The 21,103-nt window shown below is 41.0% G+C and overlaps 1 protein-coding gene across 2 annotated transcripts; it reads left to right on the plus strand.

The window, feature by feature from the left end:
* The first annotated feature begins 9,379 nt into the window (after positions 1 to 9,379).
* LOC148011406 (uncharacterized) lies at positions 9,380 to 16,616 on the plus strand. 2 transcript variants are annotated; one of them, XM_087670281.1, is made up of 4 exons: positions 9,380 to 10,222; positions 15,169 to 16,187; positions 16,284 to 16,385; positions 16,478 to 16,616. In XM_087670281.1, the coding sequence occupies exons 1-2, from the start codon at positions 10,042 to 10,044 to the stop codon at positions 15,369 to 15,371; spliced, it is 384 nt and encodes a 127-aa protein (XP_087526407.1). In that variant the 5' UTR covers positions 9,380 to 10,041; the 3' UTR covers positions 15,372 to 16,187; positions 16,284 to 16,385; positions 16,478 to 16,616. The 2 variants fall into 2 exon arrangements, with proteins under 2 accessions (XP_087526407.1, XP_087526406.1); XM_087670280.1 differs by lacking the exons at positions 9,380 to 10,222; positions 16,284 to 16,385; positions 16,478 to 16,616 and adding exons at positions 13,882 to 14,607; positions 14,696 to 15,062 and having other exon boundaries at positions 15,169 to 15,300.
* The last annotated feature ends 4,487 nt before the right edge of the window (positions 16,617 to 21,103 follow it).

Here is a 21,103-nt window from a genome sequence, read left to right on the forward strand (position 1 = left end):
AAACTCAAAAGCCAAAAGCGTGCTATTTTGTAATTTGGGCTATTATTTGAGCTTGAAGATGATTAATACATAAAATACATGCTTTATGGAGCGCTCACACAAGGCATGGGGGGAGATTGTATCCAATTGGTCTCTTGTTCATGTCGTGCATGCTTTCTACCTTGAGTTTTGTGCAAAAAGTAGAGTTCTTTTGTTCTTGGGGACCTTCCGACGCAAACTACGCAAGTATATAGCATCCGATCTGTGCACCAGTGGTATCAGAGCGAAGCGGAGATCGAGAGCTTCCAATCGCTACCCATCTTGCGCGAAGGCGGAGCTCCTGGAACGATCGAGCTCTACAGTCAGTTTCATCGCGAACGGTCGATACGGGTGGATTCCTAGCGGTCAAGAACCTCTGTCTACAGTCTCTAATCGCGAAGGACCGGCCTGGGGAAGCGGAGGACCACGTCAATATCTCCCTACTCAAGTCGTTTTTCTTAGACAAAACAGATAACCTTCATCTCCTTCATAAAGCTTAAAAGCTTAAAAACTAAGCTTTTTAAAAGCTTAGCATCACCAATTTCAAAATCGGCGGCTTCAGGATGGGTTCGCCGTGATTTTAGGCGTTGAAAAACGGTCCCGCCCCTAAAATTCGTCGTTTTGTTACAGATTAAGCTCCAAGCTTAATCCACTAAGTCTTAAGTTACAAAAATCTCCAAAGTTTAACAAGTACTTTAAGTTCTGTAACTCTGCAAGTTCTGCAAGTTAGCAGAGGTCAAAACTGACTTATTTCAAAAACTCCCATAAGGATTATTCCTGCGTAGAAGCACTGAACTGCAAAGTTGTTCCTTGGAAGACTCTGTTCACATAGGCAAACTTACTGAACCAGTTTCAGTACACGTAGAAGGTCATACGCAGATTTTATGAAGACTTCAAATCCCGCAATGTCAAAAGTCGAAGACCGTAAAATCCAAACAAAAATCTATAAGCCTTGTACACCCGATTTTGAGCTACGCTCATCCCGCTAATTGGATTTTGAGAGTGTGAGGTCTTTTGAATTTTTACTGGATGAGGAACAAAATATGGATGATTTAATGGCTGAAGGCGATCTTCCTGAACCTACGATGGAACAAAAGTTGGATTTAATTATGATGTAGTTGAATGAAGAACGAAGAGCCCGGTAAGCCTTGCAAGTTCAATTGGCCAATTTACAACAATCGACTACCAACAAAGATGGACCACAACCCGAAGATCTTATTCGACGAACCATTGATGCGACTCTCGAAGCTCAATCCATCCGTAAAGAAACAAAGATAAGTAAAAGAAATTTCAAATTTCGTACTTTCAATGGTACTCGAGATGGAAAGACTGTTCTTGCATTCATCAGTCAGTTTGATGATTACTTCCATGAAGAGACATACACTGAAAAAGATAAAATTAAGTGTGTCACTAATCATTTAGTGGATCGAGCATCTCTTTGGTGGACCGTGGTTTGTAAGAGCATAGATTGTCCCACTACCTGGGAGAGTTTCAAAAAGAAGTTTATGCGGAATTTCCTTCCTCCTCAATTCCATGAAAAAGCCATAAAGCAATGGGACCTTCTTCAGCAAAGAGATCGTGAGCCTATTTCCCAGTACACTGAACGCTTTTGGAATGCTTTACTCCAACTACGCATGCTTGAAGACATACCTGAAGCGACTCACAAGCGCAAGTTTATGTCTGGATTACTTGGGCATTACTATGTTGAAGTCAATATATTCAAGCCTGCAACTCTTGAAGATGCAATTTCTTTAGCTCATGACACTGAAGACAAGCTTCGAGGAAGAGACAAGCGTCCACAACAATTTCAAGAAAATGGTAACTATGGTTCAAAGCAATTCAATTCAAATTTTAGAAGATTCAATCAAAGTCAATTGCCTTCATCATCTTTACGTAAGTCTTGGACAAAACCACCTCCTTTGCCATCAAATACCAATCAAAACCCTAAGCCATCCTCACAGCCAAATCCTAATATTCCTAGACTTCCTGCCATTGCAAACAATGTATCTAAAGCCAAACCTATAGTGTGTTTGCCATCAACTTGGATATCTAGCAGCCAATTGCCAATTGAAGAAGCCACCTCTCCATATCAACTATCTTGGAGCAATGGAAGATGAAGAACATGAGGAAATGCCTGACTTTACGGAAGATGAGGACGACATTGCTACTCCTTCGGATACTTTACCAGGTATGCCAACTCCACATTCTTTGTTGACAATGAAATGTTTAGTGCATGGAAAATAAAAGATTATTTTGTATGATGATGGTAGTACACATGATTTTATTTCTGCAAAGTTAGTGAAAGAATTGAAATTACAAACTGTTCCTATGCATTATCGCATTAAAGCAGCATTCTTAGGCACAAGGTATAATGGAACACAAGAGGTGCATGATTTAGAAATTCAAATTGGTGAATACACTGAAAGAATGAATTTTCTAGTTGTACCATTACAGTCTAGTGATATTATCCTAGGTATGCCTTGGCGTCATCAACATAATCCTGAGATAGATTATTCCACGCATTCAATTAAAATTTATTTTCAAGGAAAACACATTACATTGTATGGTATGCACGCATCCAATAATTTTCCACTGCTTACTCATACTCAAGCTAAACGTGCATTACGCAAAAGTAATAAATCTTATCTAATTTGGGTGAATGAACTTCAAGCTAAAGAAAAACATATGCACCCTAGTCATAAAGAATTCCTTGCACAATTTAAAGATTGTTTTGCTGAAGATTTGCCACCTGGACTACCTCCTTCACGTCCTGAAGATCACAAAATAGATTTAATTCCTGGTACACAACCACCATGTAAAGCACCATATAGACATAACTAGATTGAACAGAAAGAAATTCAAAATCAAGTTGAGGAATTATTAAACAGAGGATTAAATAGACCTAGTAGTTCTCCATTTGGCGCACCTGTTTTGTTGGTAAAGAAGAAGAATAATACTTATCGCATGTGCATTGATTATCGTGCCCTAAATAAGATTACTGTAAAGAATAGATATCCAATTCCTAGGGTAGATGATCTTATGGATAAACTATAAGGTTCTGCCATATTTAGTAAAATAGATCTTGAATCTGGTTATCATCAAGTGAGATTAGATAAATCTGACATATTTAAAACTGCATTTAGAACACAATTTGGTCATTATGAATTTTTAGTGATGCCTGTTGGATTGACTAATGCACCTGCTACATTTAGTAGAATGATGAATCACATATTTTTGAAATATCAGCATTGTATTATAGTATTCTTTGATGATATCTTGGTATTCAGTAAAAATGAGAAAGAACATTATGAACATCTGTCTTTGGTTTTCAAGTTGTTGAAAGATAATCAATTGTATGCTAATCCGGAAAAGAGTGAGTTCTTTCAAACGTAAATTGAATATCTAGGTCATATTGTATTATCAGAAGGTATTAAGGTTGACCCTAAGAAGATAGAAGCAATATTGAACTGGCCTATACCCAAAAATGTGCATGAGTTACGTTCTTTTCTAGGTCTTGCTAGTTTTTACAATAAGTTTGTGCGAAATTTCTCATTACTTGCTTTGCCTTTGACTAAAATTTTAAAGAAAGGTATTGTTTATCATTGGTCTAATAATTAACAGAAAACTTTTGATTTATTAAAACATGCATTAACCCATGCTCTTGTATTACAACTACCTGATTTTAATAGACCATTCTTTTTAGTAGTTACTGATGCTAGCGGATTTGGAATAGGAGCCGTACTTATGCAAGATAATCATCCCATAGCTTATTCTAGCTGTAAACTGAAACCATCCGAACTTAAATATTCCACATATGATAAATAATTGTTAGTTGTTGTACAAGCTTTAAGACAATGGAAACATTACTTAATGGGTTTTGAGTTTATGATTATGACTGACCAACAAAGTATTAGACATCTCCTTAGTCAACCCCAAATCTCTGACCGACATATCAAATGGGCAGCTTTTATTCAGAGTTTCATCCCCTTATACAGTATCAACCAAGTAAAGAAAATGTAGTAGCTGATGCTTTAAGTAGAAGATCGACCATTCATAATATCTCTTTCATATCATTTGATTCTCTAACCCCTATGAAAGATTCTTATTATCAGGACATTACTTTTCATATTGATTGGAATAAATTAGTTGGAAATAACTAGATTCCTATTGATTCACTGTCTTACAATGATGGATTCATGTTTTATGAAAAGAGATTATGTGTTACAGTCCCATTTAGATCTTTTGTTTTGAATGAGATTCATTGTCCTCCATATTAAGGTCATAGAGGTATCATATCTGCTTTGCATACATTGACTGAAGATTTTTATTGGCCATATATGAACAGTGATGTATCTAACTTTGTTTCTGAATGTTTGGTTTGTCAAAGAGTTAAGAGACATCATGGTAAATAGTATGGTTTACTTATGCCTTTATCTATTCCATCAAGACCATGGGAACAGATTTCTATGGACTTTATTACTGGTTTACCTAATACTAAAGCTAACCATGATATGATTTGGACTGTTGTAGACAGGTTTAGTAAACAAGCATATTTCATTCCATGCAAGAAAACTTTAACAGCATCTCAGGCAGCACAATTGTTTTTGAAAATTGTTTTCACTAATCATGGATTACCAAAAGTTATTATTTCTGACCGTGATTCTAGATTTTGTAATAACTTTTGGATTACTTTGTTTGCTAACCTAGGAACAAAAATGGATTTTTCATCTACATTTCATCCTGAAACTAATGGACAAATAGAAGCTACTAACATTACTATTTTAGATCTTTTACGTGCTTACACTATTTCTAAACCACAGACATGGGATACACATTTACATTTACTGCATTTTGCATATAACAATACACCACACACAGCTACAAAGAAAGAACCGTTTGAAGTGATTTATGGTTATAGATTGTCTACACTTGCTGCATCTTTATCAAATAGAATTCAAAGTGTTGATGATATTGCTAACATGCACGCTACTATTTTTGATGAGGTTAAAGACATGATTGGCAAAGCCCAGCAATCATATACAAAACAAGCCAATAAGAAAAGACAGGCCATGAATTTCAAAGTTGATGACTATGTTTGGTTAAGAATAGAAAAACGTAGATTACAAAGTGTAGATAAACACCCAGTTGTGAAATTAGCACCTAGATTCTATGGACCATTCAAGATCATTCATAAAATCAATGACAATGCATTTAAGTTAGAACTACCACCACATTGGAAAATTCGCAACACTTTTCACATCAGTTTATTATGACCCTTTAGAGGCCAATTACCTATACACCCTGTTTATGAAAACCCACCTTTACTAGATGAAGAGACTGAAATCCTTGAGCCTGAAGCTATCATAGATATTGACTTTATGACCACTAGAACTGGCCGTAGATATTCTAGATATTTGGTCAAGTTTAAAACCATCCTGTTGAAGAGGCCCAATGGATGCACGCTAGAGACTTAAATGCTTTCCCCACTCTGTTAGCTCCATATTGAGCTAATAGCAATTGAGGACAATTGCTATCCCACCTCGGGGGTAAGATGCCAGGAGGCATATTTCACCGTGGATTCCGTGAGGTTTTACGGTGGATTCTGTAAGCTTTGTTGACCGGGGTTCATACACAAAGTGGATTCTTTGTGCGAGAAGTTAATGGGGACACCTATCCTTTTCGGGTGTTTCATTAATTTAGTGTGTACATGGGTGATTCCATAGTGGGTGATTCCGCAAAATACATATTAAATTAATAAACATTTATGAGTTTAGAGTGCGCACTCGTGATAAATTAAGGTTAGGATTGATTTCTAACCAGTTGATTTATTTATGTAGCTGAAGATTGCTAGGTATTCACTTTTGTCAGTTTAATTGTATTATTTTACTAACGATTGTGAATGCTTCAGTTGATGTGTAGAGATAGCAGCAGTGGCGGAGGAAAGCATTGGAGGATAGCGTGTATTCGAGTTATCACTTATATTTTGATGGGCGCATACCTTAGGCATGGCGTCTATATTTTGTCGCACCTATTTATTAAGGCGTTCGATATTTATTTATTATTTTGTATGCGCATGGGCGCACGATTATGATAGTTGTATTTGGACATTGTATTGGGTATGCCTGACTCTTTGGGCGCCCGCCCATTAGCTTTATTTCTATTTTGTGCTAAAGCAAACTCAAAAGCCAAAAGCGTGCTATTTTGTAATTTTGGCTATTATTTGAGCTTGAAGATGATTAATACATAAAATACATGCTCTGTAGAGCGCTCACATAAGGCATGGGGGGAGATTGCACCCAATTGGTCTCTTGTTTATGTCGTGCATGCTTTCTACCTTGAGTTTTGTGCAAAAAGTAGAGTTTTTTTGTTCTTGGAGACCTTCCGGCGCTCACTATGCAAGTATAGAGCATCCGATCTGTGCACCAGAGAGAGATTGTAGAGAGAGAGAGAGAGAGAGAGAGAGAGAGAGAGAGAGAGAGAGAGAGAGAGAGAGATCAGATCTTGAGAGAGAGTGGAAGAGATAGAGCTTTGATTTATAATTTTCTTTTCCTTTTTTAATAACCAATGAATTGTATAAGCAACATGTGAATGTAAGGCATGACATAAGTGACACTCATTAAATTTTTTTATTTATGTCACTTAAGCAATGCTTGTTGTTGCTTAAGTGACATAGTAAACAACACTTAGTTGTCTCTTAAGCGTTGCAAACATTGCTTATATGACATGACCATAGTGACACCCATAACAACATGTGATGCATTGCTTAAATGAAAAAAATTGATGTGGCTACGGTCATCCCCTCTACTAGTCAGTATGAACTAGAGGATGGATCCAAAATTCTCAAGATGACTTGGTAACTCAGCTCTAGGATTTCTTCATTATGATTTGGTAACTAGGCTCTAGGATTGTCTTCAAAAGACAAGAAGAAACCTAGAAGACCCTAAAATAAAAGTGAGAATGAGAAGCTCTCAAGATCTAAGTATGCATAAAGACTTATGGATGAATAACTTTATGTATCAAAATGTTATGTATTCAAGTCTGGATTATACTCCTTGATTGAAATATGTTGGAAATTTCTACTTGTGAAACATATAGTGGGAAACATTTTAACTTTATCAAAACATTTTAAGATATAACTATGCTTTGGAAAGGAGATGATTTCCTAGTTGAAGATAGACTACTTGCCTTGTTTTTTTTTTGAATTTTGAGAACTCCCTAAAGGAGATCTAAACTCAATCTGAGAGATTATAGGACAATTGCTTAATTCACATGTGGATCACCTCCATGATCACAGTGTTGAAAGAGATGCAATGAAAAAGACTTAGAGGGGTACTCCTTGGTATATTAGCTAAAGATCAACTGGTAAGAAGGCCATCATGGAAGGGAAGGTTTAATCCTACAATAGTATATCAGTCAAGGAGGCTTTAGAAACCCTATATTAGGGTTAGGATGGAGATAGAGAACTTTAAATGGCCTAATACGTATGAACGTGAGAAGACACTATTCTAGATAAAGGGTGGATTATATTTATTGTGTTCATAAAAGTTAGATATAAATACTTTAGAAACAAATTCTAGTATAAGAGGTGGAATGCCAGTGTAGCATTGCACTTTAAAGAATAAAATTTTTGAAACTCATTTTAAGAATATTATTTGATATTTTCTTTATTTTTTGCCTAAATCATATAAATAAATGTGTTCTCATGGATCCAATTAAGGAAATTATTTGTATATGTTAAAGGAATGTGATAGTAGTTCACAAACTAAGCAAACACAGGCATGAATGGGAAAGGGGAGGGCGAATCCCTAATGTGTTTATCATATGATAGAGTCGTGTTAATTAGTTAAGAGATTTCCCACAAGAATACATTTGATTGAAAATGTCTAAGAAGAGTCAAATAGTGATTGACTTAGAGAATCCTCTTAAAGCTTGACCTAGTATTGTTTTAGGGACTAGAGTGAGACTTTATCCTACGAATAGAGGGGCCTATGCATCTAGCTCCTCCTTGTTTCACTCACTCTTTAAACAAAGTGTGATATCAGTTGGTTTCCATTTAGGTTGTATTGTGTAAGCAACTACCTGTTGCTAGAAACTATGTTTAGAGACCTTAGAGTTAATTAGGAACCTTCGTTGTAAGTGAATCCCCCTCATAATAAGATGGGGCTTCCCATGCTGGTATAGACTCAAGTGACCCTAGGCCACCAAGTTTAGATATTCCCTAGGAGTCTTAAATGGAGTCTCTTATGCATATCTCTTAATGGACTACCAAATTTTGCAATCAAGATTTCGTTACTTAGGCACATCACACTTTAAAAATATAGTACACATATGAAAACCAAAGAAATAAAGCTCCATGCAATGACAAAGATTTTACCTATAAATACTTGTTCAATAATGAATCCAAATATATCCATCGAAAAAGGAAGATGAAAATGAGTTGTTTTATCTTATCCCTTATTAGTTTTTGGATGAAAAATACAGATCATAGTACACATAGAGTACAAATGAAAATTTGGAGTAGATATTAAGAACTTGTTTAAGAGATGACTTGTCAGAGATTTAGTTGTGCATTTAGTTTACTTATAGTGTCTTTTACAATCCAAAGAAGTTTGGTTGTGAAATCTCATATATATGATATTAATGCTTTTTGACTTATACATTTTCTTATTTAGGGGTCATTTTTGTCACAACAACCTGGTGTGATTCTCAATTGTTTTCAAGGTTTCTTCTTCATATTTTTTGGTTACTATCCCTTCAATACATGATTCAACAATATAGCATATTATAACATCAATGCATCCTTCTTATGATCTTATGATAGATTGCATGATCACAAGAGGATTAGAATTACATTAATGTGCATAATTTTGAAGCCTAATGCAATTATGTGGACAAGATATGCAGAAGTTTTTGCAAGTGTGTTAATGCAAGATACACATACATGAACAACTCATGATCAAATACAGTCTAACAATACACGGGTCCGGATGGCCAATTATCTTTAGAAAGTGGAGAGGCAAGTGACCTCTATAATATCAAAGCCCTTTAGAAAGTTTGAAAAGCGTGCACTACAGTTATACAATGTATGTGTTCCACTATAAGTGCATATCTTAAAAGTGATGGTGCAACTAACATACAATCGGAGAGCAGTGAAGGCAAATCACCTTTAGGAAACCACAATTATGATATCACAAGGTTATCCTTGAACAGCGTGCCACACTAATGATACTTACGGATGCCATCTAATCTTCACACAACCTGTCTGCGTTAATAAACAAACTTCACAGATTTTGTGGAGCACACATATTATATATAGGGGAAATGTTTGCATGTGCAAACTTCAGACTAGTAAGATGTTTACAAAAAATTTAAAAATAACTGCAGTAAGGTCCTTTCAGAATCACCCAAATCTCAAGATTTTTACTAGACCGTCTCCCGTTTTGTCCGTCTACTATCCTGCCGACACACGTTCAACGCGGGGAACTTGATTCCTGCCCGCCGATCGAAGCTGGCCGGCGACTGGTGATGCATGAACGTCAGCTGTAGGCAGCTGATATCTGCACACAGGGCAAGAGTTGCTCCAGCAAGAGAGCCAAGGTAGGATACAGGCTTTGTGGAAGAGGTGCAGGCAGGGAAGTTGAGTTAAGTCGACGGAAAGGCCGGTAGCGGCCGGCTGCGCATCCAAGCAAATTGAGCACATTGTACGTACATCATCGGGTGCGCAATGCTCATCTTGATCATGCCAGCCAAGATTTATTTGGGCTGGGTCGATGCTGGGAAGCGCGTCGATAACACACCTGCAGGCGACCCGGACCGGAGGACGAAGACGCGTCTCGTACATAATGGTCAATGCGTTGTGTATCAGGAGCACAAGGCCTCTGTCCCTCTCGGACTGCGCGGGCAATGTAGCAAAGCGCCCCCGCCTTGCCAGATAAGCCAAGCGCCCCACCGTCCGACGGTCGCCATACAGCCTATCTGCGAACTTCTGCAGAAGGCTTGGCTCCTGCAGCAGCTGCTCGTCGAATGTGGTGGTCATCAGAGTCGCTGAATACTCCACAGCGTTGTCCTTTATTATCACATGATCGACGACCACGGCCTCCTCTTCAAATCGCGATCTCAGCTCGTCCACGTGAGGATCAGGTGTCACTAGGGCATCCACAAGTTCCAGCGATGGAAGGTGTTGGGGCTGCGGCTGTTCCATCAGGTATTTGTGGTTCACTGCCTCAGTTGAAGAAACGCAATAATGTGTTGACTAGACGTAGCTGCGAAGGCCTTGATTAGAGACGAACAGTAGGCCGTCTGCGTGGTTTCTGGCTCACGCTTATAGATCGGTGCCGACTGACCTTGTTAATGAAAAACAATTTCAATTTAACAAGTGATAACCTAAAGAACTTATCATAAGGCCTAACTACTTTAGAAATCTATTAGTACATAAGTAAATAAATGAGAAAAATAGGATCTATACGTGAAATAGAGCATGTAACTTTGATTACACAGTCTCTTTTCTTATCGATGAGGGAAGCCAAAGACATTAAAATTAAAGGCATTATTTCTTTGATAATGATTATATGCAAATTTCCAATGTTTATTCCCATGATTACATGGGAATATACCTGGCCACTTGTGAATTATTACAAAATTCCATTGCAAGCACTCCAAGGAGGAACTTGCATGACACTATAGGACAACCAAACATGTAGCATAGGATACTTTCACCTTAGTTAGTCTCGCATCTTGCACTAAAGCATGATCATGCAACCACTATAATTCAAAATCAATAGGTTGAGTGACCTAACAAGTTTAAACTAAAACTACTTGATGTTGTATAAAACAATAATGAGAATTGTTGCTTAAGCAATGATACTACAAGAGATGAGGGGAATAACAATAAGAAGTTTCAATGCATGTTTCAAAAAGAAGCCTTCCCTAACATTAGTGTCTACTAGGTGTTCCACACCTAGTATTGTCCCGATATTGCTTCCTGCCAAGTCTGGTGTTATGCGCCAACTTAAGTTTGGTGCTTTACTATTGGTTAACACATTTCTCGCTTTGTGCTCGTGTTGTCTCGGTGCGGTGCACTAAAGATCAAAGGATCTCTTTCTCTCCCTTTGTCTCTGTCTCTCTCTCTGCACCCCCCTCCTCCCCTACAAAACCATAAGACCAGATATTTCATGTATTTTTAGTTTTATAATTTGAACTTCAAAGAAATTCTATGCATTCTCAATAAAAGTGGTAATAAATACATTTGTAAATGATGAACATTTCTTCTCTTCCTATTGTAGATTGAGTAAACTTTACATATAATGTTGTCTCCAAAGATCTCAAAATCTTCATTGATGTTTAAGTTTGTCCATTGGAAATGATACTAGGTAATGTGTTCATAAGGACTGCAAAACATACTCAAAGGTAGTGCAAATACACATACAAATGGTTTGGAATAAGAAAGAGCGTGGGATAATTAAATATACAAGGCTACATCATGACATTTAAAGGAAGGATTGGCTTCATGTCCAACTTACACGAGAGTATAAAAGGTAGAAAGAAGCAAATCATTAAAGAGTGTAAAAGAAGGAAAGAAGGGTGGTTTAGGCAAGGTCAACTCATGCACGATGCCTCTTGCAATATCTTGTCCATGATCAAGGAATGCATGATGCCTCTTGCAATGCCTTGTCCTCTATCAAGCCACTGAAAGGTGTAAAACAAGGAAACAAGGGTGGTCTATCCATGATACCTCTTGTAATGCCTTGTCCTCTAGCAATCACATGTATAAAATAGGGCTGACATGAAACACTACACCATCACCTCGTTGATAGGGAAAGAGTGTGTGTGTGATAAGAAAGAAAGAGAAAGGGGTAGCAATGAGACCAATGCTTCAAATAGAGGGCCATACATTGATAAAGTTGACACACATATAGGTGAGTGCTGGCACAATTGTTGGCAAAGGAGAAAGAAGGAACAACCTGTATGAGCTAAGTGCTCTTACAGCCACCGTTGGAGTGGGCACAAGTAAGCTTTGGCATGAAAGGTTTGGACACATCGGATATGCAGTATTGAAGGAGATGCAAAAGCAAGGTATGGTTGCTCATCTACCTACAATAACTGAATTGAAGGAACCATGTGAAGCTTGTATGATGGGCAAGCAACAAAGAAAGGCATTTCCACAAGAAAGCAAAAATAGAGCACATGCTCCTCTAGAGTTGGTGCATGCTGACTTGTGTGGTAAGATGCCTACACAGGCCTTGGGGGGATCTTCTTATTTTATGTTGATTGTCGATGACTATAGTAGGAAGATGTGGGTGTACTTCCTTCCACTACAAGGAATTGGGCAATTAGCGACGTGGATTAGCGACGGCGGATATCGGCATCGCTATCGGCGCCGCTATTGGCGTCGCAACTGGCGTCGCTATTTGCGACGCAAATAGCGAAAAATGCGACGCAAATAGCGACGCCGATAGCGACCCCGCAAGGAAAAAAAGGGTGGCCGAAACCAGAGCGCCGTTTTCATTTTCTTTTCTTCGCCTTTTGAGAGAGAGAGCGAGGGAGAGAGCCAAGGATTTGTGAGAGAAGAAGAGGAAGAGACTTGCTGCCGCCGCCGCCGCCGCCACCGCCACTGCCGTTGTTCGCGAAGGAGAGGAGGAGCCCTCGTTGCAAAGAGAAGCCGCCCACGCTCGCCATATCTCATTGGTGAGTCTCCCTCTCTCTTTCTTTTACTTGTTGAAGGTTTGAATCATTCTCTTTTGTTTGTTTAGGAGAGGAAATGAAAGGGAAGGAGAGGGAGAGGGAGAGAGAGGGAGAGAAAGAGAGGGAGAGGGAGAGGGAGAGGGAGAGAAAGAGAGGGAGAGTGCATTCTCTCTCTCTCTCTTCCTTTTGCTTATTTAATGTTTAAATTACTTTCTTTTTTGCTTGTTTAAGCGAGGAAACGAGAGAGTAAGAGAGAAAGAGAGGGAGAGGGAGAGGGAGAGGGAAAGAAAGAGAAAGAGAAAGAGAAATAGAGGGAGAGGGAGAGGGAGGGGGAGGAAATAAGAGAGGGAGAGAAAGAGAAAGAGAGGGAGAAGGAGGGAGAGTGCATTCTCTCTCTCCCTCTCCCTTTTGCTTGTTTAATGTTTGAATCACTTTATTTTTTGCTTGTTTAGGAGAGGAAATGAGAGAGAAAGAGAGTGAGAGGGAGAGGAAGGGGAAGGAAATAAGAGAGGGATAGAAAGAGAAAGAGAGGGAGAGTGCATTGTATCTCTCCCTCTCCCTTTTGCTTGGAGGATGTTTAAATCACTTTATTTTTTGCTTATTTAGGAAATGAGAGAGAAAGAGAGATAGAGAGGGAGAGTGAGAAAAAGAGAAAGAGAGGGAGAGGGTGAGAGAAAGAGAGAAAGAGAGGGAGAGGGAGAGAAAGAGAGGGAGAGGGAGGGGAAGGAAATTTAAGATAATATACTTATTGATAATGGTATGCAATGTGCTTTGCCATGGGCCACGTACTTCATCAAAATGAACCCAAAATTATTGTTATAGAAGAAGAAACCCTTAAATTGAGTATAGGATAATTTCTCTAAGGTCTTATGACTATGAGTAGAATTGATTGAAATAAATTTTATTACTATAGTTATAAAATTTCATAGATGGCGCGCATTAATTTTAAAATGGATTACTTATACTCAAAGCCGAGATATAACAAATAATTATCTACCGGGACAAACAAATCGTTGAGCATGATACAAGGCCGAGATATAACATCGGAAAATCTCTCGACTACTATATACAATGCAAGGTTTATGGTCAACTTGCAACTTGACGTACATCTCCATAAAGCTATCCATTTAAGCCTCGTTTGTTGTAATGTAGATAAGATGGCAAACGAAGAAGATCTTATTGTTCAAGACCGCGAGACGTATCTTAATCAGCGTGTCCCATGTCCTTGCTCTCAATGCAAGTTGGCAATTAGACGAAAACGCCGATTGTCTATAGAACACATACGATGATTTGGCGAGTTTCAATCTGAGATCATTGATCAGGTGATTGCAGATTTTCAGCAAACGGTAATTTGAAGTTAGCATTTTTCATGCATTGTACTCTCAAGCTAATTGAAAACCATACACAATAAGATTGGGTCTTGTTGGCAAATTTTGTATCCAAGGGGGTGATGTCTCGACCCAAGGGGGAGTGCACCCTTTGCAGCCAATTAGAAGAGTTCGTGGACGTGCGATGGATGGATTGCAGGAGCCAATCGACCACTCGCAAGGCCCATCTATACCGTCAATGCCAAAGGAGACATACAACATTCCCGACTTGCCTACAATCTTGGAGCCTGAGATGGACTGTGGTGTCATGGCAAGGTTTGAGCAAGAGAGCCGGCGACGAGCAACGGATCCGAACACGGTTGTGGATGAGATGGAGTATTTTGGGAACTTGTAAAGTATTATTATGGTGGATTACCGTAGCTTCTCCATGATAATATTCGATATGCAGTGGTTCAAAGTGATACTTGGAGGAGCTAGCGCAACAGTTCGACGAGGTCCATCTGGATTTCTCGAAATAGATTCCGAAAAAAAATGGATGGATTTGCGCGACACCTTTGTGTTGCCGGCCCATTGTGAACAGGTACAAATAGTCATTTGCTTGCTAATTGTAATACGACATGGTTTATGTCACAATGGTTTGAAGCCGCTTTGTAAGTGTTTGTGAACAGGTAATCTTCTATCCAAATCCCCAACAACCTCGATGGTGGTATGTTATACCTTCAACTCCTCGAGGTGCGAGAGTATACGATCAAAGCGATGTTCCAGGAATAGACGAAGAAAATATGCAAATAGAGGGATCGAAATTACAAGGGGTGGAGGCCACCGCAAGCATGGAGCCCACATCAACTAACAATGATGGAAATACAAAAGTCGTAGAATTTTTTGAGAACGAGGCAGACTCGTTCTTTTGTGGTGACATGTCTATCGACCTTCCAGTGTATGCAGAGTTGTGTCAGGAGATTAACATGGGACCATAGAATACTTCATTCTTGGAGAATTGTATTACTCAATTCGTTGTTTAGATCTTCCATAAAGGTAGATAAGATATGCATTTTAAGAGGAATTTTTCAAAAATGATTTATATTAATGTGCTTTGTATAGTTTAAACTGATTATTCTAACATCATTTTTTATCTGTGCAGGTATCGACATTTTCAGGATGAGTCGAGGGATGAGCGATGAGGAGTTTCAGGACATGATGGCACGCATGTCTCCAGATCAGCTCGCGAGATTCAGAGAGATGACAGATCAGGAGCTGTCTCGTTCTTCGTCAGGGTGCTCTGCTAGATCAGCTTCAGCGCGATCAGATGCTTCAGCTTCGAGCAGACGATCTCGACGCTCGTGACTTGGGCCAGAGGGAGGGACTGCAAGTGCAGGAGGATCAGGGGGGTGTTGCTGTGGAGACACGAACGTAGTGTCTCCGTCTCGTCGTTCAGCTGGAGCTGCGTCACCTCCAGGATTTGTCACACCTGTGGGGACGTCCACTCCAGTTACGCCAGCTTTTGCGCAGCCATCGGCAGATGGCATGCCTTTTGGTGGCACTCCTTTTGGTGGCACCCCCTTTGGTGGCACCCCCTTTGAGTGGCACTCCGGGAGAGGATACCCCCGTCGGTACACCGGATGTACAGGGGTCTCCTGGATATGCCCAGGAGCGTGGACAGAGATGGGAGAGGGCCCATCTTAGGCATACTCCTAGGGGTTATGGATACCTAGTGGATGGCAGGTCAGGAGCCATCATCATGAATGATGAGGGGAGGAGGGTGACGGCTCGCATGAGGGAGTTGTGCCAATAAGTTTTTCGGCACAACGTCCTGGATCATTGGAGGAACATACCGGAGGGGAGCAAGGAGTACATAGTAGCATCCTTGCACGAGGAGTTCCCGGTGCCAGCCGTAGTGGATAGATTCTCTACGGGCTGGATGATGGATTGCATGCGTGCATACATGTCACATAAACGATTCGATGCACGCAAGGCAATCAAGAGTGGGGCTCCAAAGCCCGAGTGGTTAGATGCAGACGACTGGCGCCGAGACTGAGGGAGGAGGCTACAAACTCACTAGGACATTGGAGTCAGCAGCGGGAGGCGGCGAGGGCATGAATCGAGGCCGGATCGGTACATCATCTTGGGAGTGGCGGCCACATGATATATTTGGAGGACTTTGTAAGTTTCTCTTTTGTTTTGCTTATTTGTTTTTTTAAGATATTCTTTGTACTGACAATCATGTTTCTAATAGTTAGCATTTTGTTTTCTTTGCAGCACTCCATTACAAATCGCAATCCGCAAGGCCTTGAGACTCGATATGCAGAGAGGCATAGTCTCAGATCATTGATCGACCGATTGTATAGACGCGGCGGCCCAGTAAGTCACTCATCTTTCTTGTCCGTAGTTACCATGAGATATTTGAATGCATTATTGTATGGTGGATTGATATGTTGTTTCTTTTTCTGCAGAATCCGTTTGATGCTCCTTTGTAGCGGAAAGAGATTTCGGGGGACGAGGATTTGTAGCTCGCCCTTGGATCCTTAGAGCTCACATATCTTTAGTTTTTAGTTGCCCGATCTATGTAGACATTTTCTATGTACTAGTGATATTGTTTTATGATTGTACCAATCGCATTTTATGCGATATCATGTATTTAATTCATCTATCAGTTTTATGATTTCAATATACATTCTTTTTGTTTGCAAACGCTTTGTATGTAGCAGTGCAGAAACTATTTTGTATGGCTCTCATATAGCACACAGTGCTATATGTGGCAGGGCAGCTTGCTGCCCTGCCACAAATTTATTTTTTCTCTGTTACCGTCGCTATTTGCGTCGCAAATTTACTGCACGTGTCACTATTGTCGTCGCTATGAGCGTCGCAAATTCTCTGTAACCGTCGCTATATGCGTCGCATATGCGACACATATAGCGACGATTCTATGGCGTCGTCAATAACGACGCTTTTTGCGACGAGGGCAAATTTTGTTGTTTGTATTTTCATCGCTTTAAACATCGCTATAAGGTCTATATCTTGTAGTGTCGTGGACTTGCATAGCTCATTAAGTTCAAGCCAGTCGTCATTGTCTATAGTTTCAGGCTGCTCCCCACTCAACCGAAGTGGCTTAATCTGAGATTTCTGCACCAAAACCTGCCATATTTGACTCTTCTAGGTAAGAGTAGTTGGTACCATCCAACTTTGTAATGTTAAAGATGGCACTATCATGCGAAGATGACGCCATTATGCTGGCTGGAAATGCCCAAATAGTCCAAAACTGCTTGCTGTTTTACTGCAGAAACTGCCCAAAAATGACCAAAACGGGGTCCAAAGGGCGAGCAAAGTGTGCCAAAAGTTGCTGTCCACTTAGTACTAGGTGCGGTACACCAAATCAGGATATTTCAGCATGAAAAATACACCTCAATCCACCAATAACTGCTTGCTGTAATAAATTACAGGTATGCAGTCTAGAGAGCAAGCTGTCCCAAAATAGGATCCAATGTCAAGCAAACAATGCTAGGTCCAAAGCCGGCATGAAACGGATATAAGTAAGGCCAATGACAGTGAAAAGAACATGAGCTCAACACCGAAGCATGTCAAAATAACATCTGCCAGTGAAAGGCACACCCCTAGACACTCTAGGCAAAGTGTTCCTGTAACTGCCAAAACCTGACACAAATAGGTGTCTGCTCAAAGAGAAAGATCCAAATATGAGACTCAGCTCATAAGCATCTTGTGAACCAAGAGTACACCAATGCATATCCATAAAGATCGGAGTATGATCCCAAAGTCTCAATGCGTATGTAGCTACTCAAGACATAAACTGCTCCAAATACATGTAAGTGCTCCAATAGCATGCAACTGTCAAAGGTCAAGCAAGCATGTAAAATGCTCCCACTGGCACAAAAGGCGTACAAAGTGAGCTCAGAAGCTCAAACAACCCAAGAGAAAGCACCAGTGATAAGTGACCCTGTCAATGCATCAAGCACATCCAAGAGAGCATGACATACATGAAGCACCGGTCGTATTAACCATGAAGCAATACATAAGCCCAAATAGGCTCTCGGTCAACTCAATGACATCTAAATAGCAACCAAGATCAGTGATCAAGTAAGCCGGGAATGCTCAAATACATCCAAATCCAAGCTCCAAATGTCGGTATGGCATACACGAACCAAATAGCATATGTCACGAACCAAAGCATGTAATGCAAAAGCCTAACTGTCAAGCAGAGACATGAGGCATAGGCGGTCCACGAGCATGCCAAGTCGGTCCAAATGCCAGTGAAGACGGAGCTAATGCAAAGCTCAAAAGCATCCCATAATCTCATACATATGCTCCAAGTCGTCCCCAAATGTCAGAGACATCATGCCAAAGCTCAAAGCATACATCCGGTATCGGTAGGTAAGTGCCAAAGTATGTAAAGTACCTTCAGCCCACTATTATTCCAGCATGTATTTACTGTTCTAAATAGTAGATTTCAGCCCCGAATTCAAGCCAAAATCATGGTCAAACCAAATGCATACATCCCCAATACATCCGGGTAGGAAGTAGACCGCATACGGGCATCAAATAGCTCCAATGGAATGAGGCATAAGCAACAAATGTCAGTGTCAGGGCCCTGTTTCTAGCACTGTTATGCAGTGAATGACAGTTTCAAAACTGAGAATGATCAGCTCCCAACCTCAATGTCAAGCCAAAGCATCAAAATGACATCCAAAAAATGGCTCAAATGCCCTCCAAATAGGCCAATGATGAGTGCTCCATGAGCAACAAAGCATTCAGCTGTAAAACGTGGAGGTCAAAGTCTGAAAATGGGTGCCATATTCAGCGTGTTGAGGCCTAGAGTGCTGCTTTAATCACATGGCTGAATGTTGAGTGTGGGGGGGCTCAATGATGGCCCAAGGTAGGCACATACCAAGCCATGAAGGCCCAATGCAAAGGGGAGGGAAGATATGAGCTATGGAGCTCAAGAAGAGTGGCTGCCCTTTTTTCCTGCCCTGTTTCAAACTGAGAATACACTCAAATGCCTGCAAATGCTGAAGCAATATCTCAAGGGAAAGGCCCTGATGAAGCTCAAGAAGGCCGGGATGGAGCTCGGGAAGCCGGGGAGAGTCGGGAGCTCAAGAGGTCGGCTATGGCTGCCGGGATGGAGACCCAATGCGTGAAGCGAGTTGATGGGAAGGTCGGGAAGCACCGAGTCAAGCTCGAGCAAGATAATGCCAAGCTCTGATACCAGTTGAAAGGTAAGAAGGATCGAAGCTTGCACGCAAGCTATGGCGGGAGAGCAAGAGCAAGAAAGAGAGAGATAAGAAATGGGAACTCCAACAGTCACAATGTGTGACTGGGCCTTCCTTTATTCAAATTGTCACTAAAAGAATAAAGAATAAAGTGACGTGACGGGCGCCCGCCACCTGCAGTGTGCAGTGGCGGGTACTGTCAGTGTAGTAATACACGGGGTGGCACGGCGGAGGCGCCTTTACCCCCAATAGGCATGACAGGCACCTAAGTCCTTTTCTCCCATGACCGATATGTATATTTTTTTCTTTTTCTTTTTTTTTTCGATTTAAGCAAGGGAATGGTGGAAATACCATGTGTCAGAACCCACCTCGCCACTACCGCTGGTGGAAAATAGAGGATAAGAGATCAAGGCTGGAAGGTGAGGCTGAGGGGACAGAAGGTTGCGTCCACCTCATCAGAAGTGGCTGAAGAATGGCTATCAGAAGTAGCATCATAAAAGTGATAGTGCCACGCCAACGAGGGAAAGGATCAGGTGACCATGATTGTCAAGATCCCCAAGGAGGGAAGTACTTCTTGAGGCGATACCCATTGATCAGGAAGGGATCATCAAAGGCATCAACGGTCTTCACTTGGACAGAGCCATTAGGGTTGACAGAAAGTACCTTATATGGGCCCATCCACCACTGTTGAAGCTTGCCAGGAAACTTGCCAAATCGTGAATCATAGGCTAGGACCAAATCACCTTCTTTGAACTCCTTGTGCTTGATGAAGCTATCATGGTAAGCCTTGCGTCGAGCTTGCCTGGCTTCCATGCACTGTAGAGCCATCCTGCGAGTTTCGTCCAAACATTCCAAGTGCAGGAGAAGGCATTGCAGTGAATCGTCGTCCCCCAAACGCTCTTTGATAGCCACTCGCAAAGAGGGTAATTCCAGTTCAACAGGGAAAACAGCTTCTGTACCATACACTAGCTGAAAGGGTGTCTGTCCTGTTGCTGCTTTATGGGAGATTCTGTATGCCCAGAGGGCCTCTGTAAATCGATCATCCCAGTCACGATGATGTGCGGCAATCGTCCTTGTCAGAATCGAGTAGAGGATGCGATTGGTGACTTCGACTTGGCCGTTGGCTCTGGGATAGTAAGGAGTGGACTTGCGATGGTGGATCTTATACAACTCCGTTTACTCTTCCATGACTTTATTAATGAAATGCGTTCCTCTGTCACTTATCAACTCTAGGGGATTGCCAAAACGGGTGATGATATTCTCGTACATGAACAGGGCCACGCTGTTACCATTGTCCCACTTTAGGGCTTTAGCCTCACACCACTTGGTGACATAATCCATACATATGAGGATGTATCTGTTCTGCTTCCTTCTCGTAGGAGGATCAATTGGGCCTACGAAGTCAATCCCCCACTTCTCGAAAGGCTTCAAGGGAAGAATAGGTTGCAGTGGCATGGCACTTGTTTTCATGGGTTTCCCCATTCTCTGACAAGCATAACATCTTTTACAGTAATCATAGGCATCCTTGTGGAGGGTCGGCCACCAGTATCCTGTAGCAGAGCTTTCCTGGCTGTGGCTTCTCTTGCAAAGTGGCCCCCACATGGCTCGTCGTGGTAAGCCTTCAAAACAATCCCAATCTCATCTCCTGCAACACATCCTCTGAGCACTTCATCTTTGCCTTTCTTGTACAGTGCGCCGCCTAACAGGGTATAGGGGGCTGATTCTAACAGATTGGCAATGTCTGCATACGAGGGAGTTACAGTTTCTACTAGGAATAGGGAAGCATCAGGGAGGTTTGGATCATCCGGCTCCTCGTCTGCAGTTTGTGGGAAACGAGACAAATGATCAGCCAGAACA

The sequence above is a fragment of the Lygodium microphyllum genome, chromosome 28 (assembly GCF_053477565.2).
Source record: "Lygodium microphyllum isolate KBCC chromosome 28, Lygodium_microphyllum_v1.1.10, whole genome shotgun sequence".
Taxonomy (NCBI): domain Eukaryota; kingdom Viridiplantae; phylum Streptophyta; class Polypodiopsida; order Schizaeales; family Lygodiaceae; genus Lygodium; species Lygodium microphyllum.